The sequence below is a fragment of the Schistocerca americana genome, chromosome 3 (genome assembly GCF_021461395.2).
Source record: "Schistocerca americana isolate TAMUIC-IGC-003095 chromosome 3, iqSchAmer2.1, whole genome shotgun sequence".
In the NCBI taxonomy this organism is placed as follows: Eukaryota; Metazoa; Arthropoda; class Insecta; order Orthoptera; family Acrididae; genus Schistocerca; species Schistocerca americana.
The window spans coordinates 135,829,965-135,850,422 of record NC_060121.1 but is presented as its reverse complement, the minus strand read 5'-3'; the positions used below and the strand labels follow the sequence as shown (position 1 = coordinate 135,850,422).

The 20,458-nt window shown below is 40.8% G+C and overlaps 1 protein-coding gene across 6 annotated transcripts in view; it reads right to left on the bottom strand.

Moving 5' to 3' along the window:
* LOC124605471 (cyclin-dependent kinase 11B) overlaps positions 1 to 20,458 on the bottom strand; it is a 99,318-nt gene that overhangs the window by 59,345 nt on the left and 19,515 nt on the right. For all 6 annotated transcript variants that reach the window (XR_006978647.1, XM_047137173.1, XM_047137174.1 and 3 more), the window contains exons 2-3: positions 14,055 to 14,208; positions 1,458 to 1,564 (exon numbers count right to left, since the gene is read on the bottom strand). Coding sequence is in view for 5 of the 6 variants with exons in the window: in XM_047137173.1 (XP_046993129.1) it covers positions 1,458 to 1,564; positions 14,055 to 14,208 (261 nt within the window). In the remaining variant the exon portion in view is untranslated. The remainder of the gene's footprint in view (positions 1 to 1,457; positions 1,565 to 14,054; positions 14,209 to 20,458) is intronic.

Sequence of the window (20,458 nt, the reverse complement as noted above, 5' to 3'; positions counted from 1 at the left end):
TCTGTCAAAGTTTCAGTTTCCCCTTCCTTCATCCCCATGTTGCCTTCAGCTTGTGCCACTTCCCACTGGCTGCCACAAATGTGCCAGCTCTTATCCCCGCCACACCTCCCTCCTGCGTTTGTAGCCGGCGAACCGACCACCTCCCTCCGAGCTGCTAGCCGCCCATTACCGGTCTCTCTCCCTGCCTCCCTTTTCCTCTACCCACTCCACCCAAACCACAACCAGTCTACCTGCCGAAAAATAGCATTGGACAGTTAGTCCAACCATCACCATGTTGGGGCATAGATGTGATGTGTGTTTTCTGTGCGTATTTTACTCTAGATGTCTAAGGAGAACTATACAAGGTAGCAAGTTTTCTTTCTTCTGTGTGTGTGTGTGTGTGTGTGTGTGTGTGTGTGTGTGTGTGTGTGTGTGTGTGTGTGTGTGTGTATTGACAACTCAATGCTAACAGTATACACAACTCAAAAAATGCCCCTTCTGTGATCAATGAAGTGAACAAACCTTGGTGAGAAATTGTCCTGAAGTTGAAATAACCTTTTCAACCATCTGAGAGTGGTAGGGCGATTGTCTTCTCCAAACACTGATGGCATTTCCACAAGGCTCCAATCCACTGTTACTCCTCAATAAAATTGTTTGCCATTCTACTATTTTCTAACATGATTGTGACAGCTTTTGATGCTAACTAATCAGCAAAAGTATTAAAAGAAACTTTAGCATTTCACTACAGCATGTATTCAGACATATCTGAACACAAACAACTGATTGTTACTCAACTTCTCGGAGCCAAAAGTTGCAGAACATTTCTCACACATTTTAAAATCAGCTTTATGACTACATAAGCCAGCCTTCCATACTACAATTATGCGCCCACTCTTTAGTTGTTCTACTTTAAAAATATGGCGGCAAAATCATTTTATAATTTATATGGAGAAGATAATTTTCTAAATATTCAGAAAGTTGGTGGTTCCAATTTTCTGGTACTGAGAACTAACTTAGCAGCATTTATCAGGCAATATGAGGAATAGTCTTAGACATAACTACAGACTGGACACACGAAATACAATTTGATGAATCAATGACACTAAGAAACCTTCAGAAATCATAATTTTATCTTGTATATGTGAATCACCATGCATCAAAAATTTTAAAAGAAACAAATCTCAAGGATGCAACTTAAATTCATGATACAATCACTTCAAACTATTAAATTTTTTCATGTCTCTTTATGACATGCATAACACCACAGACAAACACTGGAAAATGTATATACTGCGAAGTATCAGTATAATAAAATTTTAACACGGATTGAAAACCATTTTGAAAGACCAGCACATCTGGGTACAACTAAAATGGATAAAGTAAGGTCATCAATCATTTTATTGGAGAATCAACAACTTTTATTAGAAAAACCGGTGACACTACAGACATTTTAGTCTTCCAAAAAGGTTAAACTGTACCTGTGATGATGTTTCTCTCTGATTCGCTCTTCTCTACGCTCCCTGTGCTCCCTAGATCTGTGATGGGTTTTTCTCCTCGATGACGCATCAGACTTGTTAGGATGAACCTTAAACAAATGTATATGTTAGACATTATAAGCTGGAGAGTTCTCAGAAACGTATGCAACTTTTCACATGGCTGTTAAGTTACACAGCTTTTATTTAATATTACAAAAGGTACCACTTAAAACTGTAAATTGTATAAATACGAAACTGTTGTTATGGGTGTGTTAGGTAAACTGATTTATGCAAAAACTCAAGTATAGAAGTCTTGAGTACTACGAGAGGCATGTTACTCAGTTTGGCTTTACCTAGTGGACGAGAAAGCATTCTCTCCCTCCCTCCTAACCCTCGCCCCCTCTCACTCCTTAAAAAATATCATCTTTTCTCAGACAATGCATTTGCCCACAACGGTCTTATGTCAATCAGGAAAAAAAAATTTAAAGCATGACTTGCGCCAGAGTTGTCAACCCTCTGTTTTTTCAACCATTTCTGCACCCAAAGGAGATTATGACCGGAAAAAGTTTTTAGTCCAATGAGGATATTTTATATGTGTATTTTCCAAACCTTTCATAATTATTATTTTATTTATTTATTTATTTCCTGTATGACAACATCGTAAAAATGAGATTACAACTATCTAAAACTAAAAATTAATATCTAGGTCACAAACGTAATATACACCTCCAGTATGACCAGGAACTCGATTGGATCTCCAAGGAACGCTCTCAGAAGACTTTCTCAAATTACAAGGGGGGTTTGAAAAGTTACATCACTGAAACTTTTTTTTATTTTTCAGTGTAGTCTCCTTGTAGACTAATGCACTTGGTCCAATGGTGTTCCACTGCCTTGATCCCATATCGAAAATGAGCTTCCTCCAGGCCTGCAAAATAGTTATCAACTCCGGCTATCAATTATTCGTTTGAAGTGAATCTTTGTCCACCATGAATAATTTTCAGTTTTGGTAAGAGATGGAAGTCTGACAGAGTCATATCAGGTGAATAAGGCAGGTGTGGCAACAATTTGGCCTTAGTTCATGTAATTCTGCCATGGCGACAGCACATGTGTGTGGGCACGCATCAAGAGTCACAGCACCCATCTTGCAGATAATTTTTTCATTTCTAATTCTTCAGTTAAAAATGTGATATACCCTTTCAGATGACATATGGCAAGTGTTAGCAATTTCATGCACTTTCAATCGGAAATCCTCCATGATCATTTTGTGTGCTTTTGCAATGATTTCTGGAGTAGTGACACATCTTGGCAGACCACTGCATGGATCATCATCTTAAGCTCTCCTGACCAAATTTAAATTAATTTGCTCTCTTGACAACAATTGAATATGAAGGAGCAGAGTCCCCCAGTGTATTCTGGAAATCGGCATGAATGTCCTCTCCTTTCATACCTTTCTTTACGAAGTACTTAATCACTTTTTGAATCTCGATTTTTTCCATCTTCTCAAATCACTAGGCAGGAAAAACAGTAGAGCCACATCACCGAAAAAGCTTTCTTCTAAGAGCACTGATGTGGCATGTGTTTACAGGCAACAACAGTCCAATGAATATCATGTGAACAGCTCATTGCACTAGTGCTGACCTCTCGTGGTATTTTCGAGAACTTTTCAAACCACCCTCACACATGGCAAATAGTCTGATTCTCAGCCCCACAGTCAGAACTAGGAGAAGTTATTTTCTTGTACATCTGCAAAGAGTTGGCATGCCGTCCAGTGCTGGTTCTTATTTGGTTAACAACTGACCAGATCTTGTGTGGCAATTCAAAGTCTGGTGACTTGGTCAATAAGCATGGCATCTTAGGTTGTTCTGTCGCAGCATTAACCTGCCGTGCTTTACATAAGTCAAAAAAGATGGCAACCGGGTGTTGGTGGCTGGAAAAGGCTGTTCAGATGACAAGACTTGAGGGACACGAGATTATCAGTGGTAGAGCGACCCTGGCGAGAGCCGCCCTGACATGGAGCCAGTAGGCCACGTGACTCCAGAACCCAACCCAACCACCGACACCGTACATTCCAGCAGCTTACAAAGAACATTGATGAGGCTGACGGGCCGATAGCTATCAACATCAAGCAGGTTTTTACTGGGTTTGAGCACTGGAATGATGGTGCTCTCCTGCCATTGCAATGGGAAGATGCCATTGCACCAGATCCGGCTGAAGATGATGAGGATATGTCACTTGTAGTCAGATGAGAGAAATTTAATCATCCGGCTGTTGTGGATCCGATCAGGCCCAGGAGCTGTGTCGGCGCAATGTGCAAGACGTATCTCGACCAACACTCCTGCTTCCATCGTTTGATAAGTTGGTGAACACGGGCACGTACCCGTTTAAAGGCTACGAGGTGCTCCAGGGAAGGGTGCCGCTTATACCGCTGTAGAGCTTGCCAACACTCCTTAATTGCTTCAGTGACTTCCAGCGACCACCAAGGGACTGCCTTACGCCAGGGGCACCCTAAAGAGCAAGGGATCACGTTTTCTGCCGAGAAACAATTGTTTTTGTGACCTGCTTAACCATCATATCGATGTTACCGTGTGGGTACGGTGACAGCAGAGGTGGTGAAAGTTTCCCAGCCTGCCTTGTTTAAAGCCCATCTGGGCAGGTGTCCATGGGCCTGACACCACGGCAGTTACAGGAAGATGGGGAAGTGGTCACTACTACACAGGTCATCATGTTCTCTCCTATAGATATATGGGAGAAGTCTTGGGCTGCAAATTGATAAATCAATGGCCGAGTAATTACCATGAGCCACAATGAAATGTGTGGCAGCCCCAGTATTTAAGAGGCAGAGGTCGAACTGAGACAGTAAAATTTCGACATCTCTGGCTCGGCCAGTAAGCACAGTGCCACCCCACAGGGGGTTATGGGCATTAAAATCTCCCAAACGTAGGAAAGGTTTAGGGAGTTGATCGATCAGTGCAGCTAATACATCCAGAGGTACTGCACCATCTGTAGGAAGATATACATTGCAGACAGTTATTTCCTGTGTTGTCCTTATTCTGACAGCCATAGCTTCAAGAGGGGTTTGAAGGGGCACAGCGTCACTACAGACTGAGTTTAGGACATAAACACAAACTCCATCCGACACTTGCTTATTGTCACTACAGTTTCTGCAATATCCCTTAAAGCAGAGGAGGCCAGGGCTCCGCATTGCCGGCAATCAGGTTTCCTGGAGGGCAATGCAGATAGCAGATGTAAAGCTTAACAGTTGCCGTAGCTCAGCCAGGGGGTGGAAAAAACTGCCACAATTCCACTGAAGGATGACATCGTCACGACACTGAGAAGGCATGGAACATTCAATGAGGCAGTTTACACCTCAGAGTTGCCTGCTGCCACCAACTTGTGTCTGAGGGTCTGGCGAGATCTAGGTCCTCAGCAGACACCAGAATCTCCATCCCCTCCTCAGACACAGAGCTTGTAGGTAGCAGTGGTGTGGGTGCCACCTCAATTTCCTTGGTCTTAAGGGTCTTCTTTTTGGATTTCTCTCGCTGCTCCGTGGGTTTCCTGTGTGGGAGGACTTCACTGGCTCAGTCTCCAGGGCTGAGGATAAGCGTGAAGCCCTATGACCAGCTGCTTTTGAGCTCTTCAGCCACTGGCCTAACTGAGGCTTATCACTGCCCCTTACAATAGCAATAGTCAACCAACTATTACCAGTTACAACCTCTGTAGTTGTACAAGAAAAATTAATCTTAGCTCCTACAAAAGTAATAGGTCTATTTAGCAACTCTTCCTGAGCTACATTAGTAGGAGTAAGACTAAAAGTATCCACAGTCTTGTAAACAGGCATTCTTGTTCTTCTAGCATATCTTCTCCTCCTGTACGGCATGGCTGTGTGCTCAGTACGGCTGCCTCGAGTCAAATGAGCGTGCAGCTGCCTGTACTGCGGAAGTTTCCACTGATAAGCGCCGCCACACTGGGCGCGGCAGGAAGTACCGCGCTGATAATCCAACATGGCGCCCACTTCCGGTATTTTTAACTGCGGATCGCGCTTAGTTAGAACTATAGCGCGATCCTCCAAGCTCTAGCGGCGGCCGAGCGAAACTCGTTCAAGGTCAACCGCCAATATGGCGGCACACACAGCCATGTGGCAGCTGAAAACCGAAAGCCATGGATGAGAGCCCACGACTGCACCTTTCATATGGCACTCCGCAGGCAATGCTCAGCAACACTCATACCAGAGGAGCAATAATAAAAGCAAAAATTGTCGACATGTAACAAGGGTGATACCAAAGACCCGACGCTAGACCACTGATGGCCACTAGAAAGAGGGGCAGAGAGCCCTGCAGGACCCTGTTCTCTAGGATATGGGGGGGCACTGCAGGAAACACCCACTTGAACCTGCACATACAGTGTGACAGGAAGTTCTTGACAAAAATCGGGGAGTGGGCTCCAAAGACCCCAATCATGTACCTTAGTAAGGATGTGGTGACACCATGTTGTGTCATAAGCCTTCTGTGGGTTGAAAAAGACAGGGATGAGGTGCTGGCAACATGCAAAGGCTGTCCAGATGGTGGACTCCAGGTGAACCAAATTATCAGCAGTGGAGCGGCCATTGCAAAAACTGCCTTGAGATGCAGCCAAAAGATCCAGAGACTCATAGAGACAACACAGCTGCTTGCTCACGATGCGTTTGAGCAACTTACAGAGAACGTCAGCAAGGCTGTTAACTGTTCATCTCTATGGGGTACTTACCCAGTTTCCATACCAGAACTATTGTGCTCTCTCACCACTGAGAAGGGAACTCGCCCTCATTCCAGATCCGATTAAAGAGGGCAAGGATGTGACACTGACAATTCACTTAGAGATGTTGCAGCATTTGGTTGTGGATGCAATCTACCCCTGGGCCCGTATCAGGGCAATGGGCTAGGGTACTGGAGAATTCCCATTCACTGAGCGGAGCATTATATGGCTCTAGATGGCGGGTAGTAAAAGATAAGAGCATTCGCCCCACTGGCTGTTTAATGAAGTGAAAGGTGGGGGCAGTAGTTCTAAGTTGAAGATATGTGGGCATAATGTTCAGCAAAATGTTCGGCAACAGTGGATGGATCAGTGTAAATGGCGCCATATAAGGAAATACTTGGTACACCTGTGGGGGACTGGAAGCTGTAGAGATGTCTGACTTTGCCCATACCTGTCATGGAAAAGTACATGATCCAATGGCGGAAACGTACCATTCTCAGAATTCTTGCTTTCGCCGTTTTATGAGGCAGTGGACAAGGGCAAGGAGTGTTTAAATGCAATGTGGTGCGCCAATGAAGAGTACCACTTATGGCATTGGAGAGCCCGTCTATGACCTCTAATGGCCACAGCAATCTCTCGGGTCCACCAGGGTACAATCTTCTGACAGGGGGATCCCGAGGAACAGGGGATGGCTTGGTCGGCTACCAAAAGAATGGCTGCTATTGTACACTAAACAGCCTCATCAATACTGCCTTGCAATGGGGAGCTAAGGACGATAGCAGAGGGGAACCCATCCCAGTGAGCATTACGAATAACGTCCAAGGGAGCAACGCTAAAGGAGGAATAGGAAGATAGGAAAGGGGTCACTACCACACAGGTCATCATGGACCATCCAATGGAGTGATGGTGAAAGACCAGGGCTACAAAAGGAGATATCAATGGCAAAAGAAGTGCTGTGTGCCACACCTAAGTGTGTGGCGGCACCCGAGTTCAAGAGGCAAAAATTGAGCTGTGCCACTGAAGTTTTGGTGTCTTTATTGCAGCCATTGATCATTTGTACCACCCCACAAGGAGTTATGGGTGTTGGAGTCACCCAAGATTAGGAAAGGTGGGGGTGCTGAGAGACTAATGAAGACAGTACATCCTGGGACACGACATCATCGGGAGGGAGATATTATGGATAGTAAAATTCTGACTTGCCCTTACCCGAACAGCCACAACCTCTAACGGTGTATCAAGAGGCAGAAGGTCACTGTATATAGTTTCCAGCACATACAAACTAACTCCACCTAGTACTCTCCCACAGTTGGTATAATTCTTTAAATAACCCTAGTAGCCACAAAGGGCAGGATTTCGAGTTGCTGGGAACCACATTTCCTGGACGGCACTACAGAATGCAGGATAACTGCTTAAAAGCTGCAATAGCTCAGCCAGGTGGTGGAAAAATTCATTACACGCTTCCACTGGAGAATAAGACTGTCTGAATTTTGTTGGGGCTTGAAGTGACCAGAGTGTGGGGATTATGAAAGGAGCTATAGTTTTGCATACACACTGCTATGTCAACCTACTGTTTTATGTACTACAACATGCTCAGGCACCAAACGAAACACTAAATCTTCTGTAACTTTTCTGGTAAACTAAGGTTGTCTTACATATTTCAGAATAGTTTTTGCTGTTTGGTACTTCTGACAGCGAGAATTGAGTAAATGAGCAAGCTCTTCCTTCACTCGCACCAGATGTGCTCCAATACCTTGCCATATACAGTGAATTTATTTGCAACACAACTTCTGAAGAGGGAGTTGTGGAGATCGATGAGTTAATTGCTTGTTTAGGGTATTCAGTAGCAAGGTTATTAGCGTTCTTGCTGAAACTGACAGATGTGATTAGAATGTCAAACTGAAAATTGAATAACTTAAAAGCTTACTGACCCATACATACATTTGGCACTCAGAATTTAACTTCGGTGATATAAAAATGATCAACCCCCCCCCCCCCCCCCCAAAACACCAATGGCCGAAGTCCTTTAAAATGTTATGTGGCTTTTACGGACCTAAGGATTATGTTGTTCAAGTGTGGTCACAGAGGGAGCTTGTGCTCAAAAACAGAACTCAGAAACTTCAGTTTCTCTCTCATACTCAGAATGATATATCTCATTTTCAATGCAAGTGGAGGGCAAATGTGCCATGTATGCAAACTGTTTTCTTTCAATTTCTTTAGCATCAGTTGTAATAAACATGTTGATAGGTTTAAGGTGCAAAAATAAAAGCAAATATGTTTTTAACACAAAGCACTATACTGCTCTTCGACATAGCAAATACTAAAATATCAGGAAAGACTGTATGAATGTAGTAACACGCTCCTGAGATCCCCAAGCCTCCACAAGATCAAAAATCTTGCCAACTAGATGAGACTTGCATAGAAACAATGCTGTATTGCTGACTCTAGGTGGTTTATGTTATTAATGATGGGATGGTATCTCCTGAATCCTCACTGGTAGCAAGTACGAAGTTTGACTTCAAGAACCCAGAAAAGTTGGCAGTTCACAATACACTGAATTCCTAAGCAGCTGGCAAGCACAATACCACAACCACTGTGTTTCAGAGTTCATGAGTGATACTAGGATCCATGAATTGGGTTTCCAAGATGTGTTTGAACTGGGTGAGGAGGATCTCCCTGGTCATCTCTGTGAGGCGCTGAAATTGGCGTAATAGACTCAGTCACGACCATGTGTTGCATTACAAGATACAGATGGTCTTGAAACCAGTTCACATGAAGTAGTTCATAAATTTTTGTCACAAATTCCCAGTGTCTTTATCTGGAACAACTGTGGCCTCTCAACCAGAGGCAGTCAGTCTACAGATTTGTAGCACCATTATCTGTGTTACACATACAGGTTTTGTCAGATCATGAAGTGAGTCCACTAGTAACTACTGTGATGCAACATATCACTTCAGGGAAACTGATGTGTTGGACCACAGCTATCTTACCAATGAATGATGATTGTGAGATTTGGAAGTAATTTTCGTGTTAGTTAGGTAGTCCATTTCAGCTAGCATACTGTACAAGGAATTTTGTGTTTCTTATATGCATGTGCCCAAGTTGGGGCAAGAACAGCATATATGCCAGATGGGACAATGACAGCAGTCTTTCCACAAGTCACAGCACTTGGTGATTGGCAGTTTCCTCTGTGCCACTGCCATCCCACCTAGAAAGTGCACTGTGGGCAATAAAAGAGAGGACTGCAATGTCTTCATGTCAAAATAAATGACTCTTTTAGTTTAGTCTGACAGCTATGTACTGAGAAAGACAATTTGTCCCCTTTCCGTAGGTTTTACTTTCTTAGGTAGCATTTTCCTTCTTTTCCTCCTTTGTTTGAGTGTGTGCTTCAGTTTTCTTAGGTCTGTCCACATTCGTTCCTTTTAATGTGTGTCAGGGCGCTGATGACCTCAATGTTGAGCGCCCATAAGCCCCAACACACCACCACCACCACAGTTCTGTAAATGTATAATATACGGAGTGATTCCGTGATGTTTTGGAAAGCATAATATATGCATACACATCAAAGAAAAACTCTATATTATTTGGTAGAACTTAGTTTCTCAAATGGTGTTTCAGCTAGCACACAAGAAGTTGCAGTGGGGACAAAATCTAAAGATATATGTTAAAGTGACAGCCCCCGAATACTTCTGTGTTACAAAAGTGAGGAAATTTTAAGAAGAAGACTAAATCAAATACAAATTTTAAAAAATACATTTGAAAGAAGTTATCATAAAGATAAATCAGTGTTGTTCTTAACAATAAAGTCAACAGTGGACACTAAGACACAGGGTACAAATTAGATAACTGCATTGGAACTAAAGACATTTTAAGATGAATTTGGTAGTCGAGGGAAAAATATTAAATTGCTTGGCAACAACTACATTAAAGAAGATTATGTAATTCCACGAGTCGGAAGATGGTCAACTGCATCTACAAAGGTCTACAACTGGGTCATCAATATCTAGATGACACCCCAGTAAATGACTGCAGTGATGTCTGTGGCTCATCAGTCTACAGCTCTGGCAGCTGTAGTTATGCAACCATACCCAGTTATGCAGTTTGCTGTTCACATAACTTCACCTGCACATTGATATCATGATGCCGCAAATTATGCAAGAAATTTTGTGAGCTGTACTCAGTGAAAACTGAATTATTATTGTTGTTTATTGTGGTGGTGTGTTTGTTGTGGGGAATTAAGAGTGGTGCGACAACCAGTTTATGGAGGGGTGCTCTAATATACTGTGATATTTCAGAGCTGATCTGGACTGATAATAAGCTTATTTTCTGTGTCACTGCATGCCAGTCATGACAAAACGTACGGGGGCAAATATACCAGGTGATTCAAAAGTTGGAGTGCACAATTCAGCAATAATTTAAGTACAGAACTAAATACTAGAATAGATACTCCAAATACTGATCTAAGCACTAAGCTAAGTACTGAGTTAGGTACCAGATTAAGTAACTCAATCACTGAGTTAAGTACTAAAGCAGACACATGAAATACAAAGCTTGAGTAACAGTACTGATACTCAAAGAGAAAAATGAGATCTATATTAAAATATTTATGCTACCCCCTTTAAACGAGGAGTTACATAATGAGAAAACTAGACAATGTTGACTTAGTAATAAAATAACTTAATAAGCAACCCATGGAAGTAAATAATTATTTGAAACATATTAAAGAAGTTGCAGGCCAGGAACTTTCTGAAGTGCCTAGGCAGATATAAGACAATACAGTCCGGTTATATGTTTTAGAACGAGGGAAAGATAATATGATGTAATTGAAATCACATGATTTAATCTTTCAAGTTTGGTGGAAGATAGTAATGAACTATCAGAATTATAGGTAAGATTATAGGTTAGGAGTGCTACCAGAAGAGGTTGAAATCAGCTCCTGTGTCAAACAGGGAGATGGACTGTCACCAATTTTGTTCAACATACAGTTGGACGAAATGATCAGACAATAGAGAGCAAAAAACAAGGAAATGGGAATACAAAAAGATGTAAAAATTACAACACGGCTCAAGTGGACTGCACAGCCTTTGCAGAACAGTAATAGTAAGATGGAAGAAAAGGCATGGAAATAACTTGAGGACCTACACATGACAGCCTGAAGAATGGGACTGAGGATCACCAAAACAAAACAAAGGCACTGGGGGTAAAAAGTGGACAAATTTAAATACCAGGGAGAATACATATCAGGAAAAAATAGAAGCAATGAGGGAGTAATAAAGAGGGTGAGGTCAGCCTTTAGTATGACCCTAAATACAATACAGAGAATATATCTACAGATGTTAAGATTAGACACTACAGAGCAATGGTGAAGACTGAAGTAGTACATGCAGCTGAGACAGTAACACTAGGAAGACGTAGTGTCGAACAACTAGAGAAAGAGGCAGAAAAATACTGAGGAAAACACTGGGATTTAAAACAAGGCATCAGGAAGATTTCTAAAGCTGGGATTGCGACGAAAAGTGATGGTGTGAGATGGATGTGAAGACCTAGTGAAGAACTGTACAGGAGCATGAGAACAAATTTAGGAGAAATCAAACTGTAAAGGACAAGATTTGCAGGATATGTGATCAGGATGAAAATGGAGAGAATGACAAAGAATGTACAGGAAATAATGGACAGGACACAAGGAAAGGCAAGAACCAAATAGGTTGTTCAACTTAAGAACTGGTTGGAACTGGGAAACAGGATGGAAGGGAAGGAAAATAGGGGAAGCAATTAACCACCAGTGAATTCACAAGAGATCAATGACAGATAGATATAGAGCCACCAGTGGAGCAGACATAAGGAATCAATACTGAAGATCTCAGAACAATTGGATTTAACATCCCATTGACATCAAGGTCATCAGAGATAGAGCACAAGCTTGCATTGTGTCAAGGATGAGGAAGGGAATCGGCCATGCCCTTTCAAAGGAACCATCCTAGCATCTGCCTGGAGCGATATAAGGGGGGAATTCAGGGAAAACCTAAATCTGGATGGCCGACACAAGTCTGACCCGTTGTCCCCCCGAATGTTGTGAGTCCAGTGTGTTAACCACCGCACCATCTTCTTCAGTTTGAAAGAACAGGAAGGATGAAGAGGATTTCGGAGGAGGAGGAGAAGAAGAAGAAAATGCAATCCACAAAGGAGCTATCCACGGTTGTGAAGAGGCTATAATGAAAGAAGAAGAAAGACTGTCAGTAATGTCTGCAAATGAAGGAGATGCATTTTTGACTAGCTCTGTCATCTCTGATAAAACTTGCATACAAAATTACATGGTCTAGTCAAAACAAGCCAGTAAGAAATGGTGAAGGATGGGTGAGGAAACTCTAGTATCAGTAACATTAATGCAACGTTTTTTGAGTAGAATGTCATTTTTCATTTTGATTTTTGGCATGAGCAACACACCAGCAACACAGCACATTTCTGGGACCGTTGGAGTGATGTTAGATTTGAATACTGCAGCCTGTGGTGCATCCACTCAAGCCAGACTCCTTTATGAAAATACCTGCCCCCAATGAAAGAAATGAGAGTGATAGCATGATTGCCCTCCTTACACCCCTCTTTGAACTACACATGCAGGCACTAGTGTGTGAATGCTTTGAGGATGATGCAACTTTAGAAAACATACATAATCGGCTGGTGATTCAACCTTACTCTTTTAATGGTCAGGGCATCAAGGAACAGCTAACACACTGGGTCAATAGGATTTCTAAAGTAGGGGATTACACAGAAAAGAGAAGTGTACTTGATTTATGGTGCAACAGTAAATAAAAAAAAAAACGAAAGTCCCACAGCCTGAAATAAGCATCAAAATCTCCACAAAACACAAATGGTTGTGGAAGCTGTGATGAAACTGTTGACAGTTCATTGCCAAGAGTGTAATGTAATGGGAGATAAAGGAGCAATAAGTCACATTATATGGCACACGGTCAATAACCATAATTTGTTACAGAAACAGCGACACCATCTTCAACCCCTCACCACTGAGATTATCCTTCCTATGGAGTTTTACTCTCTTTTCCGCCATGTGTATCTCATATCAGAGGCAATATTCTTTTCCCCTCCTCATACTCTTTTTCTTGCTCAGATACCAACAAATGGATTGTTGCTGACTAACTGGGAGGTTCACCCATGCAAACTGTGGATTGCACATCTTCAAAGTTTAATTATCAAATGTACAATAATTTTCTTCAATTTTAGTTTTTCTGTACTCTGCCCCCTCTATTAGGTGGATGTTGGTGATACAGGCTAGTCAAAAAGCCACTGTCACTTGTGGAGCTTCTATTTCATATTCCAGTACTGATTTCCTCAATTTTTGGCTCAGCATTTTTAGCAGCATTTAATTGGTGTTACAGCAATTCATGCTGACTATGTATTCTTATTGCCACTTTGGCTACTGACACGATCACCCTAGTTTAATTTTTTTTCTTTCTTTCCAGTTATTCTGACTTGGGTTACACTTCAAGCTCTCTTTTAGATGAGTCCATCCCATATTTCCTATTATTTACCCAAAGCAAGAACACTTAAATGGTACCTGTATAAAATTTTCTTCAAATACAGCTGTAGTCTATATGGCGAAAGACAGGCCCTGACAGTTACAGTAGCCTTTGCACAGGTGTTGTGTGTATCTACAACAGTCAATCATGTAACACAATTTTGTATACATCTCTATGACAAAGGCTCAGTGATGATGCAACTTTATATGCAACTGTTGTTTTCAGTCATGTAGCTTTGGTACTGCCAGCAGTCTTCTGCAATTTGCAGTTGAAAGCTGGCAACAGCACTGTCAGATGTCAGGGCTTCACTTTCGCTGTACAGGGCACAAATACTTACATGATCTCGGCGTCCGCTTTCAGAGTGCTTGTCACGCTTGGTGCTTCCACCACTGCGTGAGCTCGATTTGTGATGATGATGATGCAGAATTGCAGCTTGTGGTGGTTTAATGTCTAATGAATCTGCAGTGTCATCTGCCTCCTCTTCTGACATTCTGAAATAGTATATGATGAAAAACATTTCAGCAACAATTTATTTGATATACTACTGAATGAAAGGAAAGATAAGAAGAGTTATACACTTTGAAGCACAGAAGATATTAATAAACTTTAGCCACAGCATATTTCTGAGAACCTCTCAGTGTATTAAAGATGAGCAAGATCAAGTCTAAAACAATGAGGTTACTAGGAAATCTATATTATTCACTCTGCCCAGATGAGTCACTTCGGGGAAAATATCCCTAACAGGGTGATTCCATGTAAAGTGCTCTAGGGTTAGTTTCCTTTCCTCTGTCAAAGCTCATCCAGATGTTTGATATTCTGTCACATCTCCTCACCATAGTTTTTTTATGTAATTCTTCAGGATTTCCCAGTGATTTGCCAACATTCTTGAATAGTTGGGTGTACTGCTGGATATTGCAGTCTTCCTTGCATGATATTTCAGTCACCTTACTTGTCGCCTTCATCAGATGCTATCTAACACTGAAGGATGGGTCATATTCATAATTTGTACCCTCTGCCTTCTTACTCTATCTGCAGTCTGATCCTACTTGTGCTGCTCTCAGATGACAGTGTCTGCTGGCACCGCCCTCAAGTGTTCCTTTTTCAGTACAAGTCGAATGGTCACATTCTGTTTGGGTTGTACCGAGATGTTCTGTTGTCAGTCTGTTCCATCTGATAGCATGTTAGAGGTTCCTGTGGTAATGAGTTCTGCATTTGTTGTGTTTTCAACAGATCTAGAGCAGGATTCTAGCTTTACTCAGCCAACAGTCCATTACCCTAATGACTAGGTTCTCCATTACATGAATCTCTATCAACTTCCTTGTTACACTGTCTCAATATCAGGTCTTTGGGTCAGGACTATATTCTCCTCACGGCTCATAGAATGATCAAGGTCCAAGCAGTGCCCAGTGAAGGCTTATTGCAAACAAGTGTGGCACTGATATTCTTGGCGTCTGATGTCAACACTTCTTGTAGATTGTCCAATATGTGACATGCCGCTGCTTTGGCAAGACATATCATAAATTCCCGATCATCTTTAATGTTCCATAGTAGCCGTCCTGTAGCAATGCAAGGGGTACCAAATTTGTTATAAAAGTCAGTAAATTACTCAATGGACAGTATTTTTCAGTACAGGTATTTCTTTCATTCCAAGAAAGTGTAAATTCGTGACGTCATCATCCAGGCACGAGTTGACTGTAATCTGAATCCCTTTTAGCAAACTAATAATTTCTCTCAGGTGATAAAATTTTATTGATTATGAAATACAAGTTGTTGAAGTTTATTCAAATTAGAAATGTTTAATTAGTAAATACATGCCATGATTTATTTGTTTAATATGAAGGTGTTTTGAATTTTGTATGCATAAAAATTTTGCTCTGAGATGAGTTATCACTTAAGAGTGCTAAAAGTGGGCATGTACAGTTTGCTGACCTATGTGGTGAATTTTATTTTGTGATCTTGGCCTGAATGGAGAGTAGATCCAGTTTCATTTAAACTTTACGTGAGATAGACATATCATGTTATTACAAAAGAGTCGTTTAGCCCATTAGGGAAAACTGAAACCAGCACGCTCAATTTGAAATACGTTACACCTGTAAATCGCGTACATTAGTTGAAAATGCGTTCGGACTTAATGCACGAAGTTGTAAATTAATTTTGAGACAAGTGCTGATTTTGACAAAAAAATGAACCAAAAGTTTATTCAAAATATCGAGGTCCAGTTTTAATTGAGAGACATGTCACCTTGTTGATTATGTTGCCTATCAACATTGCAAAATAGCTAAATTAATTCATTAGAATGATTTGTGATGTAGTAAGCCCCTTTACACACACAAAATGTTACACGAAGTTTGCTGACCGCATGAGAGTATGAAAGCATTTTTCTTTCCATAAATGCCAATAAACTGGCAATTTCAAAAGTTAAATTATTAACTGTTGCGTAACTTCATTGATTGTCCTACACCACTACAGAACTTGTATCGTGTGTCTTCACAAGAGATCTCAGGAAGCCGGGATAAACAGGAAGAAAAAGACTAAAGAAGAGGCATTGTTATATTTGGCGCTGCAACTTGGGGCTTGAAGAGGATATACTAACAACTTCAGACCCAAGGCACGAACTTCAACCCATCGGAAAGGATAAGTACTCACAGCTAACGTGAGATACTCGCAGGTATAAGTAGGATAGACACAGTTCAAAAGAACAGTTCTACGGTTGGTGAAAGTATATTTTGAGTCGATATTGATATTTTAACTTTGTATAAAGCTTTACTGTATGGTTAAATGATGATGGCGTCCTCTTGGGTAAAATATTCCAGAGGTAAAATAGTCCCCCATTCGGATCTCCGGGCAGGGACTACTCAAGAGGATGTAGTTATCATGAGAAAGAATACTGGTGATCTACAGATCGGAGTATGGAATGTCAGATCCCTTAATCGGGCATGTAGGTTAGAAAATTTAAAAAGGGAAATGGATAGGTTAAAGTTAGATATAGTGGGAATTAGTGAAGTTCTGTGGCAGGAGGGAACAAGACTTTTGGTCAGGTGAATACAGGGTTATAAATACAAAATCAAATAGGGGTAATGCGGGAGTTGGTTTAATAATGAATAAAAAAAATGAGAGTATGGGTAAGCTACTACAAACAGCATAGTGAATGCATTATTGTGGCCAAGATAGACACGAAGCACATGCCTACTACAGTAGTGCAAGTTTATATGCCAACTAGCTCTGCAGATGATGAAGAAATTGATGAAATGTATGATGAGATAAAAGAAATTATTCAGGTAGTGAAGGGAGATGAAAATTCAATAGTCATGGGTGACTGGAATTCGAGAGTAGGAAAAGGGAGAGAAGGAAACATAGTAGGTGAATATGGATTGGTGGTAAGAAATGAAAGAGGAAGCCGACTGGTAGAATTCTGCACAGAGCATAACTTAATCATAGCTAACACTTGGTTCAAGAACCATAAAAGAAGGTTGTATACATGGAAGAATCCTGGAGATACTAGAAGGTATCAGATAGATTATATAATGGTAAGACAGAGATTTAGTACCAGGTTTTAAATTGTAAGGCATTTCCAGGGGCAGATGTGGAGTCTGACCACAATCTATTGGTTATGAACTGTAGATTAAAACTGAAGAAACTGCAAAAAAGTGGGAATTTAAGGAGATGGGACCTGGATAACCTGACTAAATCAGAGGTTGTACAGAGTTTCAGGGAGAGCATACAGGAACAATTGACAGGAATGGGAGAAAGAAATACAGTAGAAGAAGAATGGGTAGCTCTGAGGGATGAAGTAGTGAAGGCAGCAGAGGATCAAGTAGGTAAAAAGACGAGGGCTAGTAGAAATCTTTGAGTAACAGAAGAAATATTGAATTTATTTGATGAAAGGAGAAAATATAAAAATGCAGTAAATGAAGCAGGCAAAAAGGAATACAAACGTCTCAAAAATGAGATCGACAGGAAGTGCAAAATGGCTAAGCAGGTATGGCTAGAGGACAAATGTAAGGATGTAGAGGCTTATCTCACTAGGGGCAAGATAGATACTACCTACAGGAAAATTAAAGAGACCTTTGGAGATAAGAGAACCACTTGTATGAATATCAAGAGCTCAGATGGAAATTCAGCTCTAAGCAAAGAAGGGAAAGCAGAAAGGTGGAAGGAGTATATAGAGGGTATATACAAGGGCGATGTGCTTGAAGACAATATTATGGAAATGGAAGAGGATGTAGATGAAGATGAAATTGGATATATGATCCTCCATGAAGAGTTTGACAGAGCACTGAAAGACCCGAGTCAAAACAAGGGCCCAGGAGTAGACAACATTCCATTGGAACTACTGACGGCCTTGGGAGAGCCAGTCCTGACAAAACTCTACCATATGGTGAGCAAGATGTATGAAACAGGCGAAATACCCTCAGACTCCAAGAAGAATATAATAATTCAAATCCCAAAGAAAGCAGGTGCTGACAGATGTGAAAATTACCAAACTATAAGTCACAGCTACAAAATACTAACACAAATTCTTTATACAGACGAATGGAAAAACTGGTAGAAGCCGACCTCGGGGAAGATCAGTTTGGATTCCATAGAAATGTTGGAACATGTGAGGCAATACTGACCCTACGACTTAGCTTAGAAAATAGATTAACGAAGGGCAAACCTACATTTCTAGCACTTGTAGACTTAGAGAAAGCTTTTGACAATGTTGACTGGAATACTCTTTTTCAAATTCTAAAGGTGGCAGGGGTAAAATACAGGAAGCGAAAGGCTATTTACAATTTGTACAGAAACCAGATGGCAGTTATAAGAGTCGAGGGACATGAAAGGGAAGCAGCGGTTGCGAAGGGAGTGAGACAGGGTTGTAGTCTATCCCCGATGTTATTCAATCTGTATATTGAGCAAGCAGTAAAGGAAACAAAAAGAAAAATTTGGAGTAGGTATTAAAATCCATGGAGAAGAAATAAAAAATTTGAGGTTCGCCGATCACATTGTAATTCTGTCAGAGACAGCGAAGGACTTTGAAGAGCAGTTGAATGGAATGGACAGTGTCTTGAAAGGAGGATATAAGATCAACATCAACAAACGCAAAACGAGGATAATGGAATGTAGTCAAATTAAGTCGGGTGATGCTGAGGGAATTGGATTAGGAAATAAGACACTTAAAGTAGTAAGGGAGTTTTGCTAACTGGGGAGCCAAATAACTGATGATGGTCAAAGTAGAGAGGATATAAAATGTAGACTGGCAATGGCAAGGAAAGCGTTTCTGAAGAAGAGAAATTTGTTAACATCGAGTATAGACTCAGGAAGTCTTTTCTGAAAGTATTTGTATGGAGTGTAGCCATGTATGGAAGTGAAACATGGACGATAAATAGTCTGGACAAGAAGAGAATAGAAGCTTTTGAAATGTGGTGCTACAGAAGATTAGATGGGTAGCTCACATAACTAATAAGGAGGTATTGAATAGAATTGGGGAGAAGAGAAGTTTGTGGCACAACTTGACAAGAAGAAGGGACCGGTTGGTACGACAAGTTCTGAGGAATCAAGGGATCACAAATTTAGCATTGGAGGGCAGCGTGGAGGGTAAAAATCATAGAGGGAGGCCAAGAGATGAATACACTAAGCAGATTCAGAAGGATGTAGGTTGCAGTAAGTACGGGGAGATGATGAAGCTTGCACAGGATAGAGTAGCATGGAGAGCTGCATAAAACCAGTCTCAGGACTGAAGACCACAACAACAACAACAACAACAACAACGACAACAAAATTATTAGGAAAAATGTACACCCAAACAAGGAGAGCGTGAGATAATGCAACCCAGAGTTTGGAAGTGACAGGTGAGAGGAGTGAAACTGGATATAATCCTCATGAGGAGGTAACTAGAGAACCAATTATGGACCAGCGATTACATAATTTGAGTGAGGAAAATCTTGGTGAAAGAGTCCCAAATGTAATAAACGTTGGACAGCAATCACATAATTTAAGTGATAGTAATATCATTGATGTGAAGGCGACAGTAGGAGCAGACCCGAGTACAAGTAGAAATAGTAATATACAGGAGTCTATAAATACCAAAGTTACACAGGAAAGAGTGAATCTTACATCAAATGTTACAGAACTTAAAGATGATGATATTATTAAATTCACGGCGAGTATGCAACATCAGTTAACTGAGAATATGTGACGTTTAAATGATAAGTTTGATACTAAATTTGATTCACAAACTGAAAAACTCAACACCCAAATGGGTTTACTCAATGAAAAATTTGGCAACAAGTTCGAGTCACTTAAAGATGATAATATACAATTAAATGAGAAATTCAATAACTTAAAAGTAGAGTGGGGAGAACGATTAAATACTAAATTTGGTGAATTAGAAATAAAAGTTTCCATGGATATGACTAACCTACACACCGAATTTATGGGTAAAATTAATGAAAATCTGTAACTGTGAAAGTAGTTACTTGAAGGCTAGTGCGCAATTTGAGGATCTGTCTAAAAAGATGTCAGAATTCGAAATAAACACTTGCAAGGGCATAGGTAAATATTTAAAGGACCAAACTAAAAAATTTGATGATTATCTTTTTAAGTGGATAGAAGTTAAAAATAAGGAAATCGAAGAGGAAGTCAATACCACTCTTGAGTTGAAACAAGCTGAGGTAGTTAAGGAAAAACATATGGCAAATGATGAATTTATCAAGTTATTTATTAGTGAGTTTCAGGCTATTAAAGATAAAGTAATTGAAG